Source organism: Protopterus annectens, chromosome 2.part1 (assembly GCF_019279795.1).
Source record: "Protopterus annectens isolate FY-2018-M chromosome 2.part1, PAN1.0, whole genome shotgun sequence".
NCBI classification, from domain to species: Eukaryota; Metazoa; Chordata; order Ceratodontiformes; family Protopteridae; genus Protopterus; species Protopterus annectens.
The window spans coordinates 1876958375-1876981300 of NC_056729.1; the positions used below are offsets into that span (position 1 = coordinate 1876958375).

At 40.5% G+C, this 22926-nt stretch overlaps 1 protein-coding gene across 7 annotated transcripts in view; it reads left to right on the forward strand.

The window, feature by feature from the left end:
- The window catches only part of DCTN1 (dynactin subunit 1), a 1835652-nt gene that overhangs the window by 1026005 nt on the left and 786721 nt on the right, over nucleotides 1-22926 (forward strand). For all 7 annotated transcript variants that reach the window (XM_044063298.1, XM_044063299.1, XM_044063300.1 and 4 more), the window contains 2 exons: nucleotides 1216-1407; nucleotides 15513-15641. In XM_044063298.1, coding sequence (XP_043919233.1) covers nucleotides 1216-1407; nucleotides 15513-15641 — 321 coding nt within the window. The remainder of the gene's footprint in view (nucleotides 1-1215; nucleotides 1408-15512; nucleotides 15642-22926) is intronic.

Sequence of the window (22926 nt, forward strand, 5' to 3'; positions counted from 1 at the left end):
AAAAATCTGCATGCCAAAATCCAGTCCGTCTTGGCTGTTTTTACTGCTGCTTATTTCAAAAATGTGAGAATCTGCAAACTGGATAAATGTTTATTTTCTAAATATTTCAAGCTGATTACACAGCACTCGATCTAGATAAGCTTTGGGATGGCAGTGTTATGGGGGATCCTGTGCTAACTCTCCATGACCATAAGTTAGTTCTGCAGCTTCTAATGTTTTGCATGAAAGTAGTGAATTCTTGCACAAGAATCCTGTCTAAAGAAAGGAAGTACAATTGTGTGTGGATAATCACTTTCATTCTAAGTCGCTGAGGCAGAGATTCTTGGTTTGTGTACTCTCCCCTTTAGAAAATGGTTCCTGCTTTGAATTGATAGAAAGATGTGATGACTTGATGTTGACCTATTGATTAACAGTTGCACAGTTACAGTATGCCTGCAGTGTTACATTTGGTTGCAGTATACCTGTAGTGTTGCATTTGGTTACAGTGTGCCTGCAGTGTTGCATTTAGTTACAGTGTGCCTGCAGTGTTGCATTTAGTTACAGTGTGCCTGCAGTGTTGCATTTAGTTACAGTGTGCCTGCAGTGTTGCATTTAGTTACAGTGTGCCTGCAGTGTTGCATTTAGTTAGTGTGCCTGCAGTGTTGCATTTAGTTACAGTGCGCCTACAGTGTTACATTTACATTTTTTACAGTGTGTCTGCATTGTTAAATGTATTAGTTTTTCCACTTTTCCATGTTTATCATGTTTCACATCAAGACTCAAACTAGGGGAGCAGGATAAGGCACTTAGCAGTGCTTCATTTATGTGGGGTACAAAAGTGGTGCAGGTAAAATTTCAGTGCAAGACAGATATCAGCCTCAAAAAGAGAATGTTCCAGAACAAAGTAGAAACAGCTTAAGGATGGCTAATGTCAGTGAGTTTGAAGCAAAAATGGAAATAATGTGCTACTTGTGCCTCTGTATTGAGGACCTGCTATTATGATGGGTAACCTTACACAAATCTACATTCCACCTTCTTCGTATTAACTGATTTCTGAAGACCTGCTATTATGATGGGTAACCTTACACAAGTCTACATTCCACTTTCTTCGTATTAACTGATTTCTGAACACCAGTCAAAAAAATAAATTTATTTCATGTATGTATTGCAGTAGATAAATTTTCCTGTTTTTTTATAGACAATATTGCCTTTAACATAACTGTATTCCCTTCTCAGGAAGCTATAAATGAGATGAATGATGAACTGCAGGAGAGTGCACGAGAAACCGAGCTGGAGTTACGGGAACAGGTAGAGATGGCTCACATGGCAGTTCGTAATGCAGAGAAGCGTGTAGAGGCAGCTGAGGAAACTGTGGCCGATTATCAGCAGACAATTAAGAAGTACAGAGAGCTGACTGCACACTTACAGGTTAGTATTGAACGTTGATAGAGGGAACAGGTATGCATCGTCTTACTTGTTACAAAGTAACTGGAAGCCATGCTTTTAGTACTAATCCACTGAGTCATTAAAATATAATTTGTATTAATGGCTAGCAGTGTTACTTTTAATGATAAATATTCTAAGGATGTCGTGATAGTGGGTCCTGACTGTTTCTTCAAATACAGAGTTGCTTATGTTAGTTTTGGACTGCATTTGCTTGATGGCAGATGGAAGCAGTAAGCCTATGTTGACAGCCCTCTAAGTGCACATAAAATTATCTGTCTTTAACCCCTGTCTTCCTCCTTATATTTTCCACCTATTTCATGGTCTTCTGAAACCATGGTTTGCCCTGTGGACTCTGTCCACTACCTATTCCTGCAGTCTATCTCTGGATCTACATCCTTCTCTACGAAAAATTGCTTTAAGATTTCCTGGACGCAGTTAGTCTCTACAATCTGCTACCTTCACTCCTTATTTTCTTCTTTGCCCTCATATTTAGGATGACCCCATCACATCTTCCATAGATGACCTAGTGCTCCAGTACCATGTTCTCCCATCAGTTATGGTCTTAATTGAGAAGTCTAATTCCTCTAGTTTCCTTTTTTATTCCTTTTTAGTCATTTCATGGATTCTCCTTGCGGCTGTCCTCTGTATTCCTTCAAGTGTTTACCATCTCAAACTATGGAATGCCCTCCCACCTTCTATCAGAACAATCAGTAATCCTGCTCTCTGTAAGAAGTCTCTCAGATCACACTTCTCTTCTCTCTGGCCATGTAGTTGTGCCAAAACAGTACCTCCTAACACCTGATCCATTACTATGTCCCTCTACAATGTCACTACTTAGGAGCTCTCTCTGACTTGCTGAATTCAACTGCTCATGCCTACAAACTCCAGCAAGTAACAATCAAAACTGCTACCATTCCTCAGTAACGCCATCCTCAGTGATCAAATTGTATGCAATGTTCATGTGTACTGTTTATAAATAACTTGTATCATTCTGTTTAATATTTATTTCCATGCATTGAGATTGTGTATACGCTGTATATTGTGTTTTTTCTTGTATGCACTATTAATGTTAAGTGAAGCTTTTCTCCCCGGGCCTCTACTGAAAATGGGCTCACCTAGGCCCAGTAGACTTTCACGGTTAACAAATGCAATAAATAAATAATAAATAAGAAGTGGATTGATGCGTCTTTGTTGGTAAAGCATCAGTAAATCCACAGTGTCCTCAGAGTGTGGTCTGACCAAGGTGTTGTAATATAGAAGTATTACTTTGTTTTTGCGGTCTACACACACACACACACTATACCCAAGTGTTCTGTGTGCTGATGTCTTATCTAGAGATTATCAAAACCACCAGATCGTTTTCTTGTCTACACTGCACCTCATCTGCTACTTGGTCAGTGTTTCCGTATCCTTTCCTGGATTCTTCACCCATCCATGGTTATTGCATGTCTTTTTGTCATCAGCAAAGAGAGTGATACTGCTGAGATGGGTGCTGAGATGGGTGCACTGAAGAATACTGGGCCCATGACAGGCTACTTTAGTCCTGTTCCAAATCCTGTATCTCCATTTCCAACATTTTCCAGATTCTTCTAGTTGATTCTTATGTTTTCTTCCTTCTCTGAGGCAGTTGAAACAGTGGAAAAGATTTTATGGGCTTAGTCTCTCCATAGTCCTTGGCACCAGGAGAACACAAAGCAGAACCTCCTCCTGATTCACAGCCCACACTTTCCTGGGCAAACTTTTGTGTTTCCTCCTTAGCATGTACTACTACAAAAAATGATTTTACCCCTCCAGGGAAAAAAACTTTGAAGATTGCTGGGTACAGCAGTTTGAATCTCATAATTAATTATTTACTCCTCTTCTGCCTGGTGTACACTGAGTTAATCATTCACCACAAATACTCTACTATCTCCCACTTTTAGCACTTAACCTTTCTGCCACAGCTTTGTCAAAATCGGCTCCTTCTGTCAATAAGACTGCATTTTTAGTATTAAATGTCTAGGTTGTTTTTTAGTAATCAGATTTGGAGCATACACACGATGTGCCCTTTCAGTTAACAGTTTCTGTTGTGGAATATCAGTCCAGTTCCTTATTTGTGCTTTCATAAAATGAATACAGTCTGTTTCTTCCAACTTCTGTGGTACACTTTAAAATCTCAGGTTTTCCCTACTTGCTCTGTACTCTTAATTCTGATTTTTGAAACATCTCTTATTGTGCAGTCGCACATTCAGCCAGACTTTTCGTCATTTCATCCTCCGAGTTTTGCTGTTGTGTCACCTTGTCTGAATATCTGTTTAAAGCCTCTTTCATTTTTTCCCATCTTTTTATTGTTTGTGTTTATATACTCCTTCAGTTTCATTTAATTTAACCAGGACTGTGTGCAGCTGCTTTATACTCTTCTCTAGGTTACTGGAAACCATGTCTGGAACTTGTAGTGCTTCTTGCTGAACCACTCAAGTACTCCTGTTTGTGTTTATATACTCCTTCAGTTTCATTTAATTTAACCAGGACTGTGTGCAGCTGCTTTATACTCTTCTCTAGGTTACTGGAAACCATGTCTGGAACTTGTAGTGCTTCTTGCTGAACCACTCAAGTACTCCTGTTTGTGTTTATATACTCCTTCAGTTTCATTTAATTTAACCAGGACTGTGTGCAGCTGCTTTATACTCTTCTCTAGGTTACTGGAAACCATGTCTGGAACTTGTAGTGCTTCTTGCTGAACCACTCAAGTACTCCTCCCAGTCTGTGCTTCTTTCACACCTTTTTTATCTGATTTTTCTCCATATCCTTTATATTTCTTTTTCCCTGACATACAGACAGTGCACTTACTAGCCAGTTACTGAAATTTACACAGAAATCTTGGCCCACTGGCCGCCTTTGCTGTGTTTCTGTTTTCAGACTGGGAGAGCCAGGATTAAGCTGTTACTCAGTGTATAGCCATCTTGGAATCAGAAGTGCATTTATTTTCTGATGTTCGTTTGACAGTGAATATGATTTTTAGTCACAAAGCTGACTCCAATGATTGCTGTGTGTTACAAACCACCGTACACACGTGTGTGTGTAGAAATGTACACCTATACATATGTATATACATACACACATGTATAGTATATAAAATCATACATGTTAATCACATTCATTTTTATATTTGTATTATTCAGCCTTAGTCATTTGCTGTAATTACTTGTGCTCTTGTCACAGCTGCCTAAGCATAAGTGAGTTGTATATTCAATAGAAAAAACTTGTAGAGAAAACCAGTTTAATAAAAAGCAAAGCTTTCGGGCATAACCCTTCTTCAATATTAATACATTCAAATGCTGAACTCAAAAAGCTTAAATACAGGTCTAAAATCACATGACCAGCAGCCAAATGAAATCATGTGACAAGGAAACAAACACAAATTATAAAATGTGTGAATATATACATATAAGTGTATTAAAAAATGTGTGTATATACACAATATAAAATATTTACTTTACATTATTACGTAGCTTTACAACACAGGTTTTAAACTAACAGTACTGTTTAAACCAGGATGGGTGTCAGCAGCTAATCTCAATATCCATTCAAATTCTTTGAGCTCAAGGCGGTTATTAACATCACCACCTCTTTCATTTGGACATAGAGCATCAATCACTCTAAACTTAAATGTATGTGTTTCACCACAAGTTTTAATATGTTTACATAGTGCATTATTGTCACAATTTCTCCTAATTTCAGAATTATGGTCTATAACACGTCCCTAAACTTATATTATTGTTTTTCCCACATAAAATGAACTGCATGAGATGCAGGTAGCCAAATAAACCACAGAGGGGGTGTTACAAGTAGCTGTAGTTCTAAAGTTAAATGTTTGTCCATTGGCAGGATGAGTGAAAGTATCACTACCATTCCCTAAAAAATAAGCACAGGCAACACAGTTAAAACATGGAAAAGTACCAGTTTTAGCAGCCAATTGTGTATAACAGGGTCTATAAAAATCTTTATAACAGAGTAAACTTTTAATCGTCCTCATATTTTTATATGTAAAATGTGGCTTGGTGCCCAATATAGTTTTTATACTAGAATATAAAATATGTTTTAATACATATTAGTAGAGTGTCTACTAATATGGAATGGTACTTTGGATGATTTGAATATTTTCATTGATTATTTAAATTCTAGCACTAATTTTTTGAAATTTAAAATGGAAGTGTCTGATAGTAGCATATGTTTCTTAGATGTTAAACTGCAGTTGAATGATGGTATATTAAACACCAGTATTTATAGAAAGGATGTTAGCAATGGAAGATATACGCATCACAGTAGTATGCATGCGCCACATGTTTTTAAAGGTGTAGCAAAATCACAGTTTATTAGAGCAAGTAGATTAACTACTCATAACACTACATTTCTCCTACAATTAGATAAAATGGTAGAAGACTTTTCTTCTTGTGGATATGACATGCATTTACTTTCCAAGCTTAAATATGATATAATGGAAGCCAGGCAGACATCACTGATACCCACTTTCTTGGATGATAGGTCGGGCCTCACAGATAGTCAGTGTAATAATACCATCACTCATCATGAAATAAGGTACGTCACAGCTTATAATGGTAGGTCAAGTTCAATTAGACAAATTATTAGGAAACTGGCATTTATTTTTACGGATGAACTAAAAACTATATTGGGTACCAAGCCACCACACTACATATAAAAATAAATAGACAGATAAAAAAAAGTTTGTTATAAATATTTTATAGACCTTTTATATACACAATTGAATGCCAAAACTGGTACTTTTTCCATTTTGTTTAACTGTGTTGCTTGTGCTTATATTTTAGGGAATGGTAGTAATACTTTTACTCATCCTGCCAATGGACAAACATTTAACTTTAGAACTACAGCTACTTGTAACACCCCCCCTGTGTTTTTTTTTGCTACCCTGCATCTCATGCAGTTCATTTTACGGGGGAAAAACAATACGTAGCTAAGGGAGTTATAGACCATAACTCCGAAATTAGGAGAAATTGTGACAACAACGGACTATATAAACATATTAAGACTTGTGGTGAAACACATACATTTAAGTTTAGAGTAATTGATGCTCTATGTCCAAATGAAAGAGGTGGTGATGTTAATAACCGCCTTGAGCTCAAAGAATTTGAATGGATATTGAGATTAGCTGCTGACACCCATCCTGGTTTAAACAGTACTGTTAGTTTAAAACCTGTGTTAGTAAAGCTACGTAATAATGTAAAGTAAATATTTTATATTGTGTATATACACACATTTTTTAATACACTTATATGTATATATTCACACATTTTATAATTTGTATTTGTTTCCTTGTCACATTATTTCATTTGGCTGCTGGTCATGTGATTTTAGACCTGTATTTAAGCTTTTTGAGTTCAGCATTTGAATGTATTAGTATTGAAGAAGGGTTATGCCCGAAAGCTTTGCTTTTTATTAAACTGGTTTTCTCTACAAGCTTTTTCTATTGAGTTCGTGTTTTGCAGCTGGTTTTACTTGAGTTGTATATTCAATATATTCAATGACTAAAGCCTTGCAGCTCTGTCTTCTCTTTGATCCTCTTCTGGATGGTATGGTGGGTCAGCCCTTTGCTAATGTTTAGGTGGAGTAAGTATGATAGCTTTACTTTCCATTGTAACCCTGCAAATGTTCAGATGGTACTGAGTACATAACTGAATCAGTCGCACTGGTCACATTTGTTGCCAGAGAGAGGCAAGTAATTTGGCATGTGCTTTTGTATCACAGCTGGTTATTTCATGTAAGAGCAAGAGCTTCCTTTTGTGTTAATGGTAACTGAATGGTCCAAGCCAGCACCTTGTATTGAGACAGGTTTTGCACTAGCTGTCCATGAGTGCTGTTTCTGCAAAGTACAGCAACCTCTGAGTGAGAATAGTAAAGCGGTTGTAGGCGGAGGCTTGCTGATGTTCTTCGTGTTTCACTGTTGCAGTCATCACATTTGGGTTATCTGCCTGCAGGTAGCCCTCAGTCGGACTGAATACCAGAGTCTTCGGATTTCTGCATCGGATGCTGTCGCTCCTTCCATGACATCTCGTCATCAGCGGTATAAAACATGCAAAAAAAGTTTTTCTTGCTGTGCAGTGTCTGAAGCAGAAGCAGTTTGCAAGTGCCGGTCGGCCGCCTCCTGAAATTTTCATTTTTCTAGTTTCAAACCTGAAGTCTTCTAAAAGATAAGTACCCCATTGGGGATTCTTTTTTCTTGCTCTAACCAATGTCAGAAAAAGTTAATTGTCTTGCCTGTGAAAAGCAAATACCTCACAGAGATTTTACTGCGTTACCTGTTTAGGCCCAGACTACGACGTTCCTCGCTGTCAGTTTTGTGCCTTGTTCAACGACCGAACTGTTCGTCGTCAGGCTATTTTTGTCACTAGATTCTTTCGCTCTCATTCTCTGTATTCCAAAATGGCTTCGATAAGCCATCCAACTACCGATCTTCTGAAAAAACGTAAGAATAAAGACAGAAACAGACCGCATAGGTCCAAAACTGCAAATGACACTTCTGTTAAGCTAGTCGCCAGTCCACCGGTACTCGGTGAGATGCTTTCAAAGCCCCTGATACCCACTTCTACAGATTCGCAGGCCTCTACTGAGACCCATTTGGAGTCCGGTATGCTGCGATATACTTCTTCGACTATGGAACCTGTGGATGTCTCTACCTTGGATGGCTCCAGAGCCGCTTTGCAGGCACCGACTTCTGAGGGTGTATTCAGGCCTTCTGATTTTCATATTAAACCGACGACTTTGTTTCAAACCAAAAATACCGAATTTCTCAGGCCCAGAGTTCACACTACGCCTAGGAAACCAGCAATCAAAGTGCATTCTCAGGCCCATATGCCTCAAAAACAAATGCTTAGAATGACTGAAGATCTTATTACTTTAATTAGGTGAAGCCAGCCTTCCCCCTCAAAAAGACAAAGAACTGATTTTCCTTTTGATTCTTCAAATCATGAGTCTGTTGACTCTGATCCTTCTGATTACCAGGACATACACTTATCTACCTATGAGGATTCTGATGCAGGGATTCCATTCCGTCTGATTCCCCACCAGAAGATTTTTCTTTTGGTGAAACCCTGCATACCCTTAGAGAGCATTTCCGCTGGGAGTGCCAGGACTATCCACAGTCCAAAAAGAGACTCAGGTAATTTTTAAACTTCCACAGGCCTCTAGCTATCCCTCCTGTTCTGGAAGTTCTAGATGATGTCTTCTTGGAATTCAGCCTTACCCCTGATACTTTGCCTCCAACTCCCAGGAAACCTGAGAGGTACTACAGAGTACCTGACTCCCACAAATTCCTCTTTAAGAATCCTACTGCAGATCCAGAGACCATTTCCCATGGACCTAAAGGCATTAAGGCTACAACAGCCAAAAACCCTACCCCTTTGGACAGGGACTCTAGGGCTTTAGACAGATGGGGTAAGAAGGTATACACATCTGTCACTCTTGCCATCAGGGCTTTAAATTGCCAGGTTCATATGTTAAAGTATCAGCAACATATTATGGAGCTAATTAAACAGAAAATGGTGTTGATTCCCGATTGTGCAGAACATAAAGATTTACAAGAGTTAATGCATTCTGCTAACCAAGTTGGAAAACATACTTTGTAATGTGGTTTTGATGCCTTAAAAGCATCTTGCAGGGCTGCTGTCACTGGGTCAGTTCTTAGAAGGCATGCTTGGCTTAAGGAGCAAATTTTGCCAGACCATGTCAAAGCAAAATTACTAGATGCACCATTACACCAAGAACGCCTGTTTGGCAATAAAGCAGAAGTAGTCCTCAAAAAGATGGAGGAAAAAACTAAATCTGTGCAAACTGTTAAAGATTTCCTGCAGGTACAGCCACCTAGATTCAGTAGGCATTGGCCTTCTAAAAACTTGTCCTTTCCAGCCCCTCCCAGACCTTCTCAGTCCAAACCCAGGGGCAGCAGACCACCAAGATTACAGTCTCAGGGTATGCACAGATCTAAGCAATGGAGTGCTCCCACCTCTAAAACAGGGGAAGCCACCATCCTATGGTAAAATCTCGCAATGATGTATCCCTAACTCTTCCAAGCCTTGCCAAAGTACTTGCACCCTTAGGAGGAAAACTTGCCCTGCATGCAAAAAACTGGGAGTACATCACCCAGGACAGATGGATCTTGAACATTGTATCCCAGGGATACAGATTCTACTTCCACTCACTGCCAACCCCAAGCGGATGGCCAGACCTCCCCCCAAACCAGTGGGCAGAGGCTCAAAAGAAAGTACTTTCTCTTCTCAGTGTCAAGGCTATTCAACCTGTCCCAGCAGAGCAAAGGGGACAAGGTTTCTACTCCAAACTGTTTCTGGTACCTAGAAAAGAAAACTCTTGGCACCCTTTCCTGGATTTGTCTATTCTCAACACCTTCCTGGTGGTTCCAAGATTCAAAATGCTTACTCTCCAACAGCTGCTTCCTATGCTAGTCAAAGACTCCTGGCTAGCCACCATAGACTTGAAAGAAACTTATCTGCACATCCTCATAAGGGAATCTTGCAGGAAGTATCTAAGTTTCAGAGCAGGCTGTTTGCGCGATCAGTTCTCTGCACTTCTCTTTGGCTTATCTGCTGCGCCCAGGGTATTCACAAAATGCCTAGCTCCAGCCATTGCATATTGCAGGCAGAGAAAAATTCAAATTTACCCATACTTGGACGATTGCTTGATTCAGGCGGACAGTCAAGAATTGCTACTCCAGCACCTGACATTTGTAAAGAGACTTCTAACTTCTCTGGGGTACACCATCAACAAAAAGAAATGACATCTGGTACCCAGCCAACAGATTGTATTCCTGGGAGCAAGCGTGAACACAACTTCCCAGATGGCATTCCTCACTCCAGAAAAACAAACTTATTTGACAACTACTTCAATCTACTGGCCTGGCCACCAAAACCCACCTATCTGCAAGAAAAATACTGCAAGCCCTAGGGTTTATGGCCTCTTGCATTCTACTAACTCCATATGCAAGACTGCATATGAGGAAACTTCATTGGTACCTAAAAAGTCAATGGTGTCAACATTCCCAGGACCTGGAAACAATGATCCATATCATTCCTTGCCTCAGGGCAAAGTTCCTTTGGTGGGTAGAGGCCTGATACCACAGCGAAGGACTCCCTTTCACTCAACCCCCTGCCACCCAAACCCTAACAACAGATGCATCAGTCTATGCATGGGGGGCTCACATGGCAGGACAGTGCATTCAAGGCAAATGGAGCCCAAAGCAAATGCACCTGCATATCAATCAAAAAGAAATGTTAGCTCTACAGAATGCTCTTTTAGCCTTCAAATGCCTTATTCTTTCAGGGCAACTATTGATAAAGACAGACAACACCACAGTTATGTGGAACATAAACAAGCAGGGGGAACCCATTCTTCTGTTCCACAGGTGGGGGGCATCAGAGGTGGACCTCTTTGCTTCCCCTCAGAACTATCAATTGAGCAAATATTGCACCAGAACTCCACACAGCCAAGCATGGAAAGTGGATGCCCTGTCCTTTACATGGGAAAGTCTCTCAATCTATGCCTTTCCCCCTCTGCCCCTCCTTTAGAAGGTTCTACTAAAGATCAAACAGGACAAGCCAAGGACAATCCTGATTGCACTAGACTGGCCACACCAGCACTGGTACCCACTTTTGCGCAGTCTGACAGTACTGCCACCATGACACTTGTCTCAGACCCACTCCAGCTTTTGCATCCTCAGCTACAGACCCTGAACCTAGAAGCATTGCTCATCCCCTGAACTCATCACCAGCAGCCCTCCGTAAACAGGTGCTGGATGTCATCCATGAGGCAAGCAGGCCTAGTACTAGAAAATCCTATTCAGAAAAGTGGAAAAGATACTGTTCTTTGAAGCCAGTCTCAAGGAATGGACACAACTGTGCCCAGCTTACCTCATATACTAGATTACTTAACAGAAATGCTTCACAAAGGCCTATCCTTCTCTTCCATTAAGATTCATGCATTTGCCATCTCGACTCATTATAATACTGAGCCACCCCTTTTCTCTCATCCTCTGGTCAAACAGTTCCTGAGAGGACCCAAAAATTTAAGACCCCCCCCCCCAAGAGCTCCCACTCCAGCCTGGGACCTTAACTTTCTATTTAAAAAACTCATGCTTAAGTTCCTCTCCTGGAAAACAGCTTTACTTCTAGCCATCACTTCAGCAAGAAGAGTGTCTGAATTGCAGGCCCTTATGACCGTGGAACCCTTCATTATCTTCCATGCGGACAGGGATTCCCTCGGGACTAACCCATCATTTATGCTCAAGGTGGTATCTAGTGTGCTTTAAACCAATCCATTCATTTGCCAACCTTTTTCCCTAATCCTCAAAATAAAGGGGAAAGGATCCTGCACTCCCTGGATGTGTGCAGGCAGCTTAAGTTCTGTCTGGACAGGAGTAAACCTTTCAGAAAATCTGACCAGCTGCTAGTCAGCTTTGCTACAGGGGGAGAGGTCAAGGCTATTTCAAAGCAAACCATTTCTAAATGGCTAGCACACTGCATCCATTTCTGCTACAAACATCATGGGAAACCTACCCCACAGGGGATCAGAACGCATTCCACAAGGGCTGCATCAACCTCTACAGCATTTCTTAGGGGAGTCCCTACCAGGAACATCCTGGAAGCTGCAACCTAGAGCTCTGTACACACCTTCACCAAACATTACCACTTACCAATCTTTTCTAAATCCAGAGCTGGATTTGTCACAGCAGTCTTACAGGACCTGCTTGCCAGCCCTAATGCTTCTTGACTGCCTCCACACATCCTCAGCTTTGGGAATCAACTCAAATGTGATGACTGCAACAGTGAAACACGAAGAACTTAGTACAGTTGTATAGACTTACCATAAATGTACATGTTCAAGTGTATTCACTTTTGCAGTCCTGGTTACCCTCCCTCCAGCCCCCTGACTTCTCTATACTTCTACATATTCTTTTTTGTTTGCCCATATCTTATAGCATTGGTATTTACTTTCTACTGGGGATGTTCCACACTATGTAATTTCTTCTTATTGTGGGGGCTCCTGACATCTGGGGCAAGAAAAACTGATGTAATAGCATTGGCTGCATGTTTTATACCCCCAACGACCTGACATCATGGAAAGAGTGACAGCATCCAACGCAGAAATTCCAAGACTCTAGTATTCAGGCCAACTGAGGGCTAACCTGTAGGCAGATAACCCAAATGTGATGACTGCAACAGTGAATACACTCTTAACATCTGCATTTATGGTAAGTGTACACAACTGTACTTTTTGCTGCTACTGTTAAGAGTTTAGAAAAAACACACACTGTAGTGCCAAAAGCCAATAAATTAAACTTTAGTAAGGTAAGAACTTTCATTCCAAATTTGTTTGGAACTTCCTCAGAGCTAACCAGCAATATAAAACAGACAAATATTATTTAAAAGAATACCATGTGGTCACAGTCAGCCAATGAAATACATATTCCAATAACCCCAATTATAATTACACTCTTAAAAATGACACCATAAAAATAATCATGTTAAAAACACATTTTATTAAAAAGCATCATTATAATTCAGCTTTAACAAAAGTAATGGAACAGGCTTCGTTTAACCTTGGCTCACTTGTTGTTTCTAATATCAATTGCCATTGAAGTTCATATTTATCTAAATTTTTACTGATAATCCTCCCCTGAGGGTCATTCTATGCCTGTTCCACTTGTAAAAAAAAAACAAAATAATGTGTACTATTGTACTTAATATGTTTGTATAATGCATTAGTCATTTTTTTTATTTCTGATATCTAGTAGATGTTCATATATGCAATCTTTAAGTCTCATTGAAGTTTTTCCTGTATAAAATGCGGGGCAATGATAACATTGGGCCTTATATAAATCACATTTTTAGAGTAACATAAAAAATGTCATGTAATTTGCTGTACACAACCGCTGATCTTAAAACTATCACCTGTAATAATACTGGAACAATATGAACAACTTCCACGTCTAAAAGTACCTAATGGTTCTTAGTTGGTTTTAATAAAATTACTAGTGTGTCCAAAATAGGTTTTAAATGATTTGTCACTCCTGAAACCAGAAAACGGTCTGTCTCCTATCTTTTCAATCAAATTAGTGTCCGCCAATATTAGTTTCCAATTCTTTTGCATATTATCAACAATATTTTTCAATCAAATTAGTGTCCACCAATATTAGTTTCCAATTCTTTTGCATATTATCAGCAATATTTTTACTTTCAAGAGTGTAAGTAGTAGTGAAAATTCTGTTGTCACCATATAGTAAGGGAGTTTTAGGTTCAATCCTAATGTCCTCAGTTCCTGAAATATTGGTACCCAGTATAGGAGCATAAATACCATCGATCCTTTTAGCTTTTTAATCAAATGTGTTTTTAACATGGTTATTTTTATGGTGTAATTTTTAAGAGTGTAATTAGAGTTGGGGTTATTGGAATATGTACTTCACTGGCTAACTATGATCCCATTTTTTTTTTTTTAATACTGTTTGTTTTATATTGGTGATTAGTTCTGAGGAAGTGCCTAACAAATTTGGAATGAAAGGGTTTAACTTATTAAAGTTTAATTTATCGGCTTTTGGCACCACAGTGTGTGTTTTTTCTAAGTTTGTCTACTTTCCGTTGGAGTTTGTGGCTCTACTGTGTTATGCATTTGAGTATGTGTGTTGGATGTTCATGTACTGAAGCTTGCTGAGTAGGAGTTTTTGTAACAGAGCTTTAAATGTGCAAACAGGAGAGAATTGAGGACGTGTAGTGAAGGCTGGTATTAAGCAGTTTATGAAAGTGCTTGGGATTAAGCACAAAAATCTAAATTGTATGTATTAGAAACTGTCCGCTTGAGGGTAAACATATGATGCATGCACAGAAACTAAAATAGTGTAGGTACCATTGAAGGAATTAACTGTTTGGATACCCATTCCTTTACTAAAGCTGTTGTTAATGTTGAAAGCTTTTGAGTGCAGTTGCATGGTAGTTCATCAGAGATTGTAATGTAGTAGTGTAAAATCTTACAGAACAGTTGTGTGTTCCCTTTGATAAACAGTTTGAAAATTGGGTACCATGAAAATGGCACAAGTGTGCACTGTTTCTTATTGATAGTTATGTGAGTATAGCTGGCATTCCGGGGGAAATCCTAAAATGTAAAGGACAAAAAAATCTGAGGAACTGCACCAAGGGATAGGTATGTGAAAACGTTCTGTCAAAAGAATTTAGAAGGAGAAAAATGCCTATATTCATAACCTTTGCATTTTGGGGAATTTATTTCCCCCTGAAAAAAATAACTATTTCTGAACTCATTACCGGAGGTATGATGGATCTCACAATGATTTCTAGTGTAACAGACCAAGTCAGCACATGCTTTGTTTGATCACAGCTCATTACTTCATTTAGGTAGTTATGGCTCTTGTCCAGAAATGGATGATGTATCATGTATTTCTTGTCAGCTTCATGAGGAATGATTAAAACTAACTTTTGAAGCAGCAAATAAAAAAGGAAGACACTTCGAAGTAAATACCTTTTTCAGGTTAGGTAGTGGAAGAAAAAAAATTTAACTAGGATTCTCAGGTTATTTGTGTAGTTGAGTGTGTATTCTAGGGCGGCATATCTGTCATTTAATTCTTTATTTCTGCATGGTTAGATGGAATTCATGGTACATAGTACCAAGTATAAACGTAATGCCTGATAATTCACAGTGCCTTGACTGGTCTATATGTTTTGTATATGTAAGTATTTGGACTTTAAATGAGTAAGGTCATCTAGGTGTGCTGGTTTTCACAACTGTCATTGGATGTCTTATTGGGTAAACTGACTTGGTAGTGGTCACACTGTAAGAAGTTATGGTAGAAGACAAACCTGGTTCTAGAAGGTATAGTGTGTGTTCCGTTACCGAATGAGCTGCTAATCTAGCTGATTACAAGTTTCTTCAGATTTTTTAAAATACATCTGTTTTTCTTTTTGTTTAACATAGCTCAGGTCACTATTTGTACAGTCTCTTGTTTTTCTTTTTTCTTGTTTTGTGATACTCATCTTCTCTTTCTCTGACACCTTTAGGAGGTAAACGTGCAGCTAATGAGCCAGCAAGAGGCATCAGCAGAGAAACAGCAACAAGACCAGCAACAGCCTCCACCTGAAATGTTCAACTTCAAGATCAAGTTTGCTGAGACCAAAGCTCACGCAAAGGTATTTGTGTGTGTGACATAAACATTTACCATTGTAATGATCTCATTTATAAGTGTTATTATTACAAACGTATGCAACGATTTTGTGCAGTGTATGTAGAATGGTCTGTAATAGTCATACTGTATAGTTGACTGAAGTGGCAGCCTATGCATTGTTAGATTGTTAGTGTTTAAAAAAAAAAATCCATTGCTTGCTGGCCAACCACGAACCTCCTACAGTCTATGTAGACCATTCATTCCTCATGTGGGCTGAGGGCCATCACTGGCCCATTCATTTCCTCGTGAGATGACAGACTATGCCCTGCAATCCTCTTGCCACATTCAATCCAACTCCCCTTTACCTCCTAATTGAACATGGATTAACTGGGTTGCAGTTAGAGCTTTTTCCCTGTGATTAACTGCTTGCACCAGCAGACTTTGTCGTCAAATAAAAGTGGTTAGTAATGAGAAAAAAAACAGGAAGTAACTTTCCAAATGCATGAAAGAATATTTTCGAAATTTCACACAGGGCACACTGTTTAGAACCTTCGTGATCATGATTAATTGCTTGTTACTTTAGCCTTCTTGTCTCCCACTGAAAGCCTTTCCTAATGAAAAAAGTAGCAAATTTTCTATCAAATGCGAGAAATAACTCATTTTTTATGCTTTTTATTATTGTATTTTTCAAGCCTGTTCACTTAATTTGTTTATAGTGTAAACCAAGGACATTTCAGTAAAACATGGGAAATCATCTTAATTCTAAATATAATGTAATAAATACACTTTTGCATCTACCCCAGCAGCCTAAGATCACAACATTAAATTATCTTGATTCTGTTCAGTCTCTTACTTTTCCAGTATGAAGCCCTGGATACCTTATAATTAAATAGTACTTTCTTACTGTAGTATCATTTAACATATACAGCAGTTATTGATAATACTCCTCCCACTCATCTCTCATTTAAAATAACCCTGACTGCACACTATGAAAAGCTAATTTACAATATAACACAATATGCAATGTTGTCAGTTTCATCCTTGATCTCAGTTTGGTCTGATCCAATCCATCAGATCAGTCTTGACCTGTTTGCTAGCTGAAGGACTTTAACCAAGCTTGTGGGCTATGTACCCTTCTCATGATGCAGCTGGATAATAACCAGATCTCATTTGCTGCACTCCGTGGAGGACGTCTATCAGCTCTGGTCTAAATTTTTGATATTGTTTCTCTTGTTTATATCATAGTCATTTCTACGTATTGTTTCCCTTCATCTAGAGGTCCATTTAAGTTAGAGGGCCGTTCCCATCCCTACCCGCCTTTCGCCCTATTTAAATTCAGAGGGCTGTCATTTAACCCATTGTTTGTGTGTTGTTTACTAGTGTGCTATTGCTCATTTTCACTTGTTTGAACTCCTAGTTTTTGTTGTCTTAAACAAAAAAAAAAAGCTTTCTAGTTATTTACTGAAGTGCTTGGTGCTTGTTGTCTTCTAAGTTGAGCAGTGTTTCTTACTCCGTTATATCTGGTGTAGTGTTATTGCCCAAGTTGTTGTTTGAAAAGGAGCATAAGCCACTTGGCTTTAAAAAGTGCTCTAAATGTGATAAAAAGATGCCGATGAGCGACTCTCACTCACTTTGCATTTACTGTCTTGGACCACTTCACCTCCAGGAAGACTGGTCTATCTGCCATGGATTTAACCAGCGGGCATTGCTAGAACGTAAAAATAAACTTATTTCAAAAGGTCTTCTCCCATCTCCTTTTCCAGAAGCTCTTTCTTCTGCAGACAAATCACTAAAAAGGCCTTCTGAGAAATCTTCGGAGCCGTCAAAAGAAGTTACCTAAATTGTCGGCTCTGAATGTAACCATTGCTTCAGTAACTTTAATCAGATCTGAGTTGGATCAGACGGTTCACAACAAACCTACAAAAGCTTTATCAGTGGAATCTGTAACCTCCAAACCACCTGGTGTACTAGCTACATCAAAGTCCCAGAGTCTCTGCTCTCGCTCTATCAGATCCCCCTCTGATGATGATGTGGATAGGGTGGTGCAGAGACTATTGAAGATGCCTGCCTTGGCTAAGCTCATGCTGGATCCGAGCCCAAAGGAGTCTGAGCAAACCCACAGAGCTCCTATTCCTCCTCCAACCGATCATCTGCTTCAGAGCAAAACGCTACTGAAATCCAGCTTGTATCGGTGTTGGCTCTGAGACCCTCTGGTTCTTCGCATCCGATGTCAGCTGTGAGTGTCTCTGCTTCTTCAGATCAGGAGACCTCTAGGATCCAGCACTCTCCACTCTAATCCTCAGAGCAGATTTGCATCTCCCCAGATCTGACTCTGCTTCTCAGGACATCGGTCTGGATGAGTTTGGATCCTACTTCTGCCTCAGAGCAGCTCTCCGCTGCTCCGGTGGCTCCTTCAGTTCCAACAACCTTTTTGCTGGTTCCGGGGGGGCTCTTCAGAGCAGAGCCAGACTGCTTTTGAGGCTATGGAGAGAGTTATGATTTCTTCACAGTCAGCTACACAAGCTACTTCAGAACTTCTTTCCCTTTCACAGGTGTCTCAATCTCATCACCTCCTTCCACATGACCGTAAAGAATCCAGGCCTCTGGGAACCCCCAGGGGGGTCCCCATCTCTTCTGAAACTTCTCCAGAATACCCCTCTGAAGAAGTCCCTCAGAGAAGAGAACCTGCAAGAGGAGGCACTTGGACTCTCCTGAGGAGTCTGTTACTGCAGACACAGACTTGGATGATGCAGAAGGATCTCCATGGTCACCCACTGAGGAGGTGTCATTTGGAGACATCATGGAAATTCTGAAACAAAGGGGTGTTTGGCAGCCCTCCTCTCCTTCTGCTGAAGAGTCAGTCTACCTGAAGTCCTACAGATCTTGCCCTTCACCCCCTTAGGTAACTTCGCCTTCTGATGAGCTTATAAACCTGCTTTCTCGGAAGGCATGGGAGACCCAGGATACCACAGATCCCACTCCTAGAAGGCCAAATACGTATATCATTGCCCCAAAGGACAAGACGTTTTGGATAAAGGGTGTAGCAGTGGATGCCATGGTTGTGGTGGCAGCAACTAAGAAAGAACTTTCTGAGACTAGTTCTCTATCTACCTTCCTAATAAGGATTCTAGGATGACGGATAGATATGGAAAGTGTGCGTTTTCTTCAGCGACTTTTTCTCTTTGATCGCTGAATTATCTTGGCCACTTTACTAGATTGCAGAGAGATCTGATCAAGGAGTTGTCAGATTCTCTCCAAGGAGCAGTTGCTGATGCCGTCAAGGAGAAAGTCAGTGCACAGCTAACCACCCTCAGTGCAGTAGTGAACTTCTCCATGAGGCTTATATCATATGCTGCAGATGGAGCAAGTAGGGCTGAGGGTTCAGGCATCTCTATCAGGAGGCAGGCCTGGATGCACCTCTGAGACTTTGTGGAACCTTTCAGATCTTCCTTTGTTAATGTCCCATTTGACGGCTCATCAATGTTTGGGCCTAAAGTAAAAGAGACATTCACCAGGTGTGAAAAGGAGGGTAAGACTTCCTGCTGTTGGAGTACATTTTTCCGCTCCTACCAGACCCTTTCCCAAAGGTTGGAGAGGAAGTGGAAAGATGTGGTTCAGGAGACCCCAAAGATCTTACCAAGACACACATGGTGAAGGTTCTCCCCAAGGCAGAGGGGGGAAAAATAATGGAAGATGCTGCTGTTGTGGCGTAGGAGTTGCGCAGAATCAGGGCTCCAGAGATGCTGTCTTTGGCAGACCCTTTCAACATTCCTGAAGGAGTACCCGATTGTCCACCTCTGGAGGCAGTTGGGGGGGGGTGTTTGTCCTTGCACCTAACAACCTGGCAAAACATAACCACATACAAATGGTTGTTGGATGTCATTTCCAGAGGATATACAATTCCCTTTATTTTCCCTGCCCCTGTAAGAAAATCAGTTCCAGATGTTCCACCCAGTCAGCAGGAACAAGCAACATTAGAGGTTCAAAAGTTGCTAAGCAAGAGATTCATCCAAGAAGTCCCCGCAGACCAGAGAGGATCTAGAACTTACTCAAGATTCTTCTTAGTTCCAAAGAAAACATGGGACTGGAGACCCATTTTAGATCTCAACAGTTTAAACAAATCTGTAAAAAAAAAAAAACACAGTTCCGGATGGTAACACTGCAGTCAGTACTTCCATTTCTGGAAAAAGACCGTTGGATGTGCTCTATAGTCCTCCCAATATGCGTACTACCATATATTAATGGTAAGACGGTCAAGAAGGTACTTACGCTTTCGGCTGGGAGCCAGTCGTTATCAGTTCTGAGTCCTGCCCTTTGGTTTCACCACAGCCCCCAGGGTGTTCACCCAATGTGTTGCAGTGATAGCGGCTCACCTGAGGCACCGAGGATTCCAAATGTTTGCCTATCTAGACGACTAGCTCATTGCCACCCCAACCAGGTATCTACTGCCACATGCCAGGAACTACACCATTGAAACTTGCACCTCCCTAGGCATTACGATAAACTTCAAAAAGTCCGTTTTAGAGCCATCTCAAAGCTTAAGCTTCAATGGCGCAGAATTAGACACAAATTCTTTGATTGCAGAATGTCCCCACAAAAGAGTGCAAGATATTCGCTACCACGTTCAGCTCCTAATCCAAAAATCCCGCCCAACAGTGAAACAAGTTTTACAAGTGTTGGGGATGCTGGCAGTTGCAATAATCGTCCCCCTTGCACGCCTCAACATGAGAATATTACAATGACTACTATCAACTCAGTGGTCTTTTCTGGAACTTCCCACATCTCTCAAGATTCTGATTACAAACACATGCAAAAGAGACCTCCAGTGGTGGATCCATTCTCCTCTAGTCTGTCAGGGATGACTGTTCATTCCATCCCATCTGGTAGCGACAGTAACTACGGACTCTTCCCAGCTTGGGGGGGGGGGGGAGCACTATCTGGGAAAGACAATCAAAGGTACCTGGCAAGATCACGAGGCTCATCTGCACATAAATGTCCTAGAAATGAGAGCTGTGGTTCTAGTGTTGCAATCATTTCATGACTCTCTTCCTCTAGGAATGATAGCAATCTAGTCTGACAACATGTTCATAGTGTGGTACATAAACAAGCAAGGAAGAATCAGATCTTACCCCCTGTGTTGAGAAGTATTAAGAGTTTGACAATGGGTGACTAACTCCAATTGCTTTCTAGTTGCGATGCACATCCCGGGGAAATCCAGCGTAATTGCAGACAGATTGAGCAGAGCCATTCTTTGGCCACATAAGTGGTCCCTCAATTAGAAAGTAGCAGATACTATTTTCCCAAAGTGGAGCCAGCCTTGCTGTGACCTTTTTGCCTCCCCAACCAATGCCAAATGCAGCAACTACTTTGCCCTGATCCTTCCGGGGGGGTGCATTAAGGGGTGCACTAGTTTGCGATTGGCTTCCAGGACTTTCCCTCCTATTCCCTTGATTCCCAAATTGTTGCAGAAGGCAAACTCGTTGGAGACCACCATAATCCTCATTGCCCCGTATTGGACTCGACAGATTTGGTTCCCCTTTCTAGGGCCTCATCTTCTAGAATAACCGTGGATTCTGGATCCAAATCTGGACCTGCTGACACACCTGTCAGGAATGGTTCACCCCAACCTTAAAAACCTCAAATTGACAGCTTGGCTGCTCCAATTCACTTGATTGCCAGGTTTCCTCTTTTGTCTTCTCCAGTGAAAAAAAAATCTGTCTTCTCAAAAATCCTCCACATGAAAAATTTACACCAGCAAGTGGAAAAGATTGCTGTTTGGGCTGAGAGTCGACAATTAGACTTCTTTTCTGCTCCAATCAGTACAATCTTGGAATTTCTTGCAGAACTGTTCCATAAGGGTACAGCTGTTTTCACTATCAGAGTTTCTTTAGCTGCAATTTCAAATTTTCATATAGGCCATAGTGACTCTCCCATTATGCCACACAGACTTTGCAAAGCTTTTTTGAAGGGTGTATTATTATTAAGACCCCCATACAAGAACCCTAATCCTTCTTGGGACCTTAATTTGATTCTTACTCATTTAGTTTCCACTCCCTTTGAACATTCAGCAACTTCTGATTTAAAATTCTTGACCTGGAAAACCTTATTCCTAGTACCAACATAATCAGCCAGGAGGGTCTCAGAGTTACAAGTTCTCTCTATAAAGCCTCCATACTTCATTTTCCACAAAAGCAGTGTGTCCTTATGAACAAATCCTACCTTTCTCCCCAAAGTAATTTTGGAATCAAATTTGAACCAATGTATTGAGGTGCCAGTTTTCTTCCCTAACTGTCAAAAACAAAAGAAAATATACCCTGCATTTGCTTGATGTAAACTGACTATCAGGATTTTATTTGCAAAGAACTTCTGATTTTAGGAAATCTGACCAATTGTTTTTATCCTGTTCAGGCACCCAAAAAGGCCTTCCAGTTACGACGGTTACCTTTTCAAGCTGGCTATGTCAGTGCATTTCCTATGTATACAAAGGTAGGAACAAACCGATACCATTTCCAATCAGAGCTCATACTACCAGATCAATAGGTATGTCTGCAGCATTCCAAGCAAGAGTGCCACTAGATACTATCTGTGCTGCAGCTACATGGGCTAATCCGCTTAACTTTTATCACTCATTACAAAGTAGGTTTGGCCTCCAGGAGTAGGGCAGCCTTTGGTTCTGTGGTTTTGAGGAACATTCTCCCATGAGCCACCAGAGAGTCAGGCGCTTTGGACACCGTCCCCAACTGTGAGAATAAGGACGAGATTGACACTATCACATAAAGAAGTTATGTGCTCACCATAATGTTCCATGTGTGTTGTCCATCTCTTCCTTTATTCTCACATCCCACCCTCCAGCCCCCACCTTAATCTGGTAGAGCGAGAAGATAGTCCTTGGAGTACCTTATTAATCTAAGCCTTCTTGCTGATTTTGACTGCATCTTTGTGTACTTACTGTCTTATGAATGATTTACTTTATGGCTATATAGCTTGTTAAGGGGCAAACAAGATCTGAGGTGTTATCCAGCTTAATCATGGGAGGGTACTAGCCCATGAGCTTGGTTAAAGTCCTCCAGCTAGCAAACATGCCGAGACTTATCTGATGGATCGGATCAGACCCAACTCTGAGAATAAGAGGATGAGATGGACAACGCACATGGAATGTTATGGTGAGTACATAACTTCATTTACATAATGATTTTTAAATAAATATTAATAAGAAAGAACTCTTAGCTGTTGCTTTAGTATGTTCAGTGTCTTTCTCAGTATTAGTGACAAAGTACAGAATATGCTTTATAGGTTCATAGGTTCATATA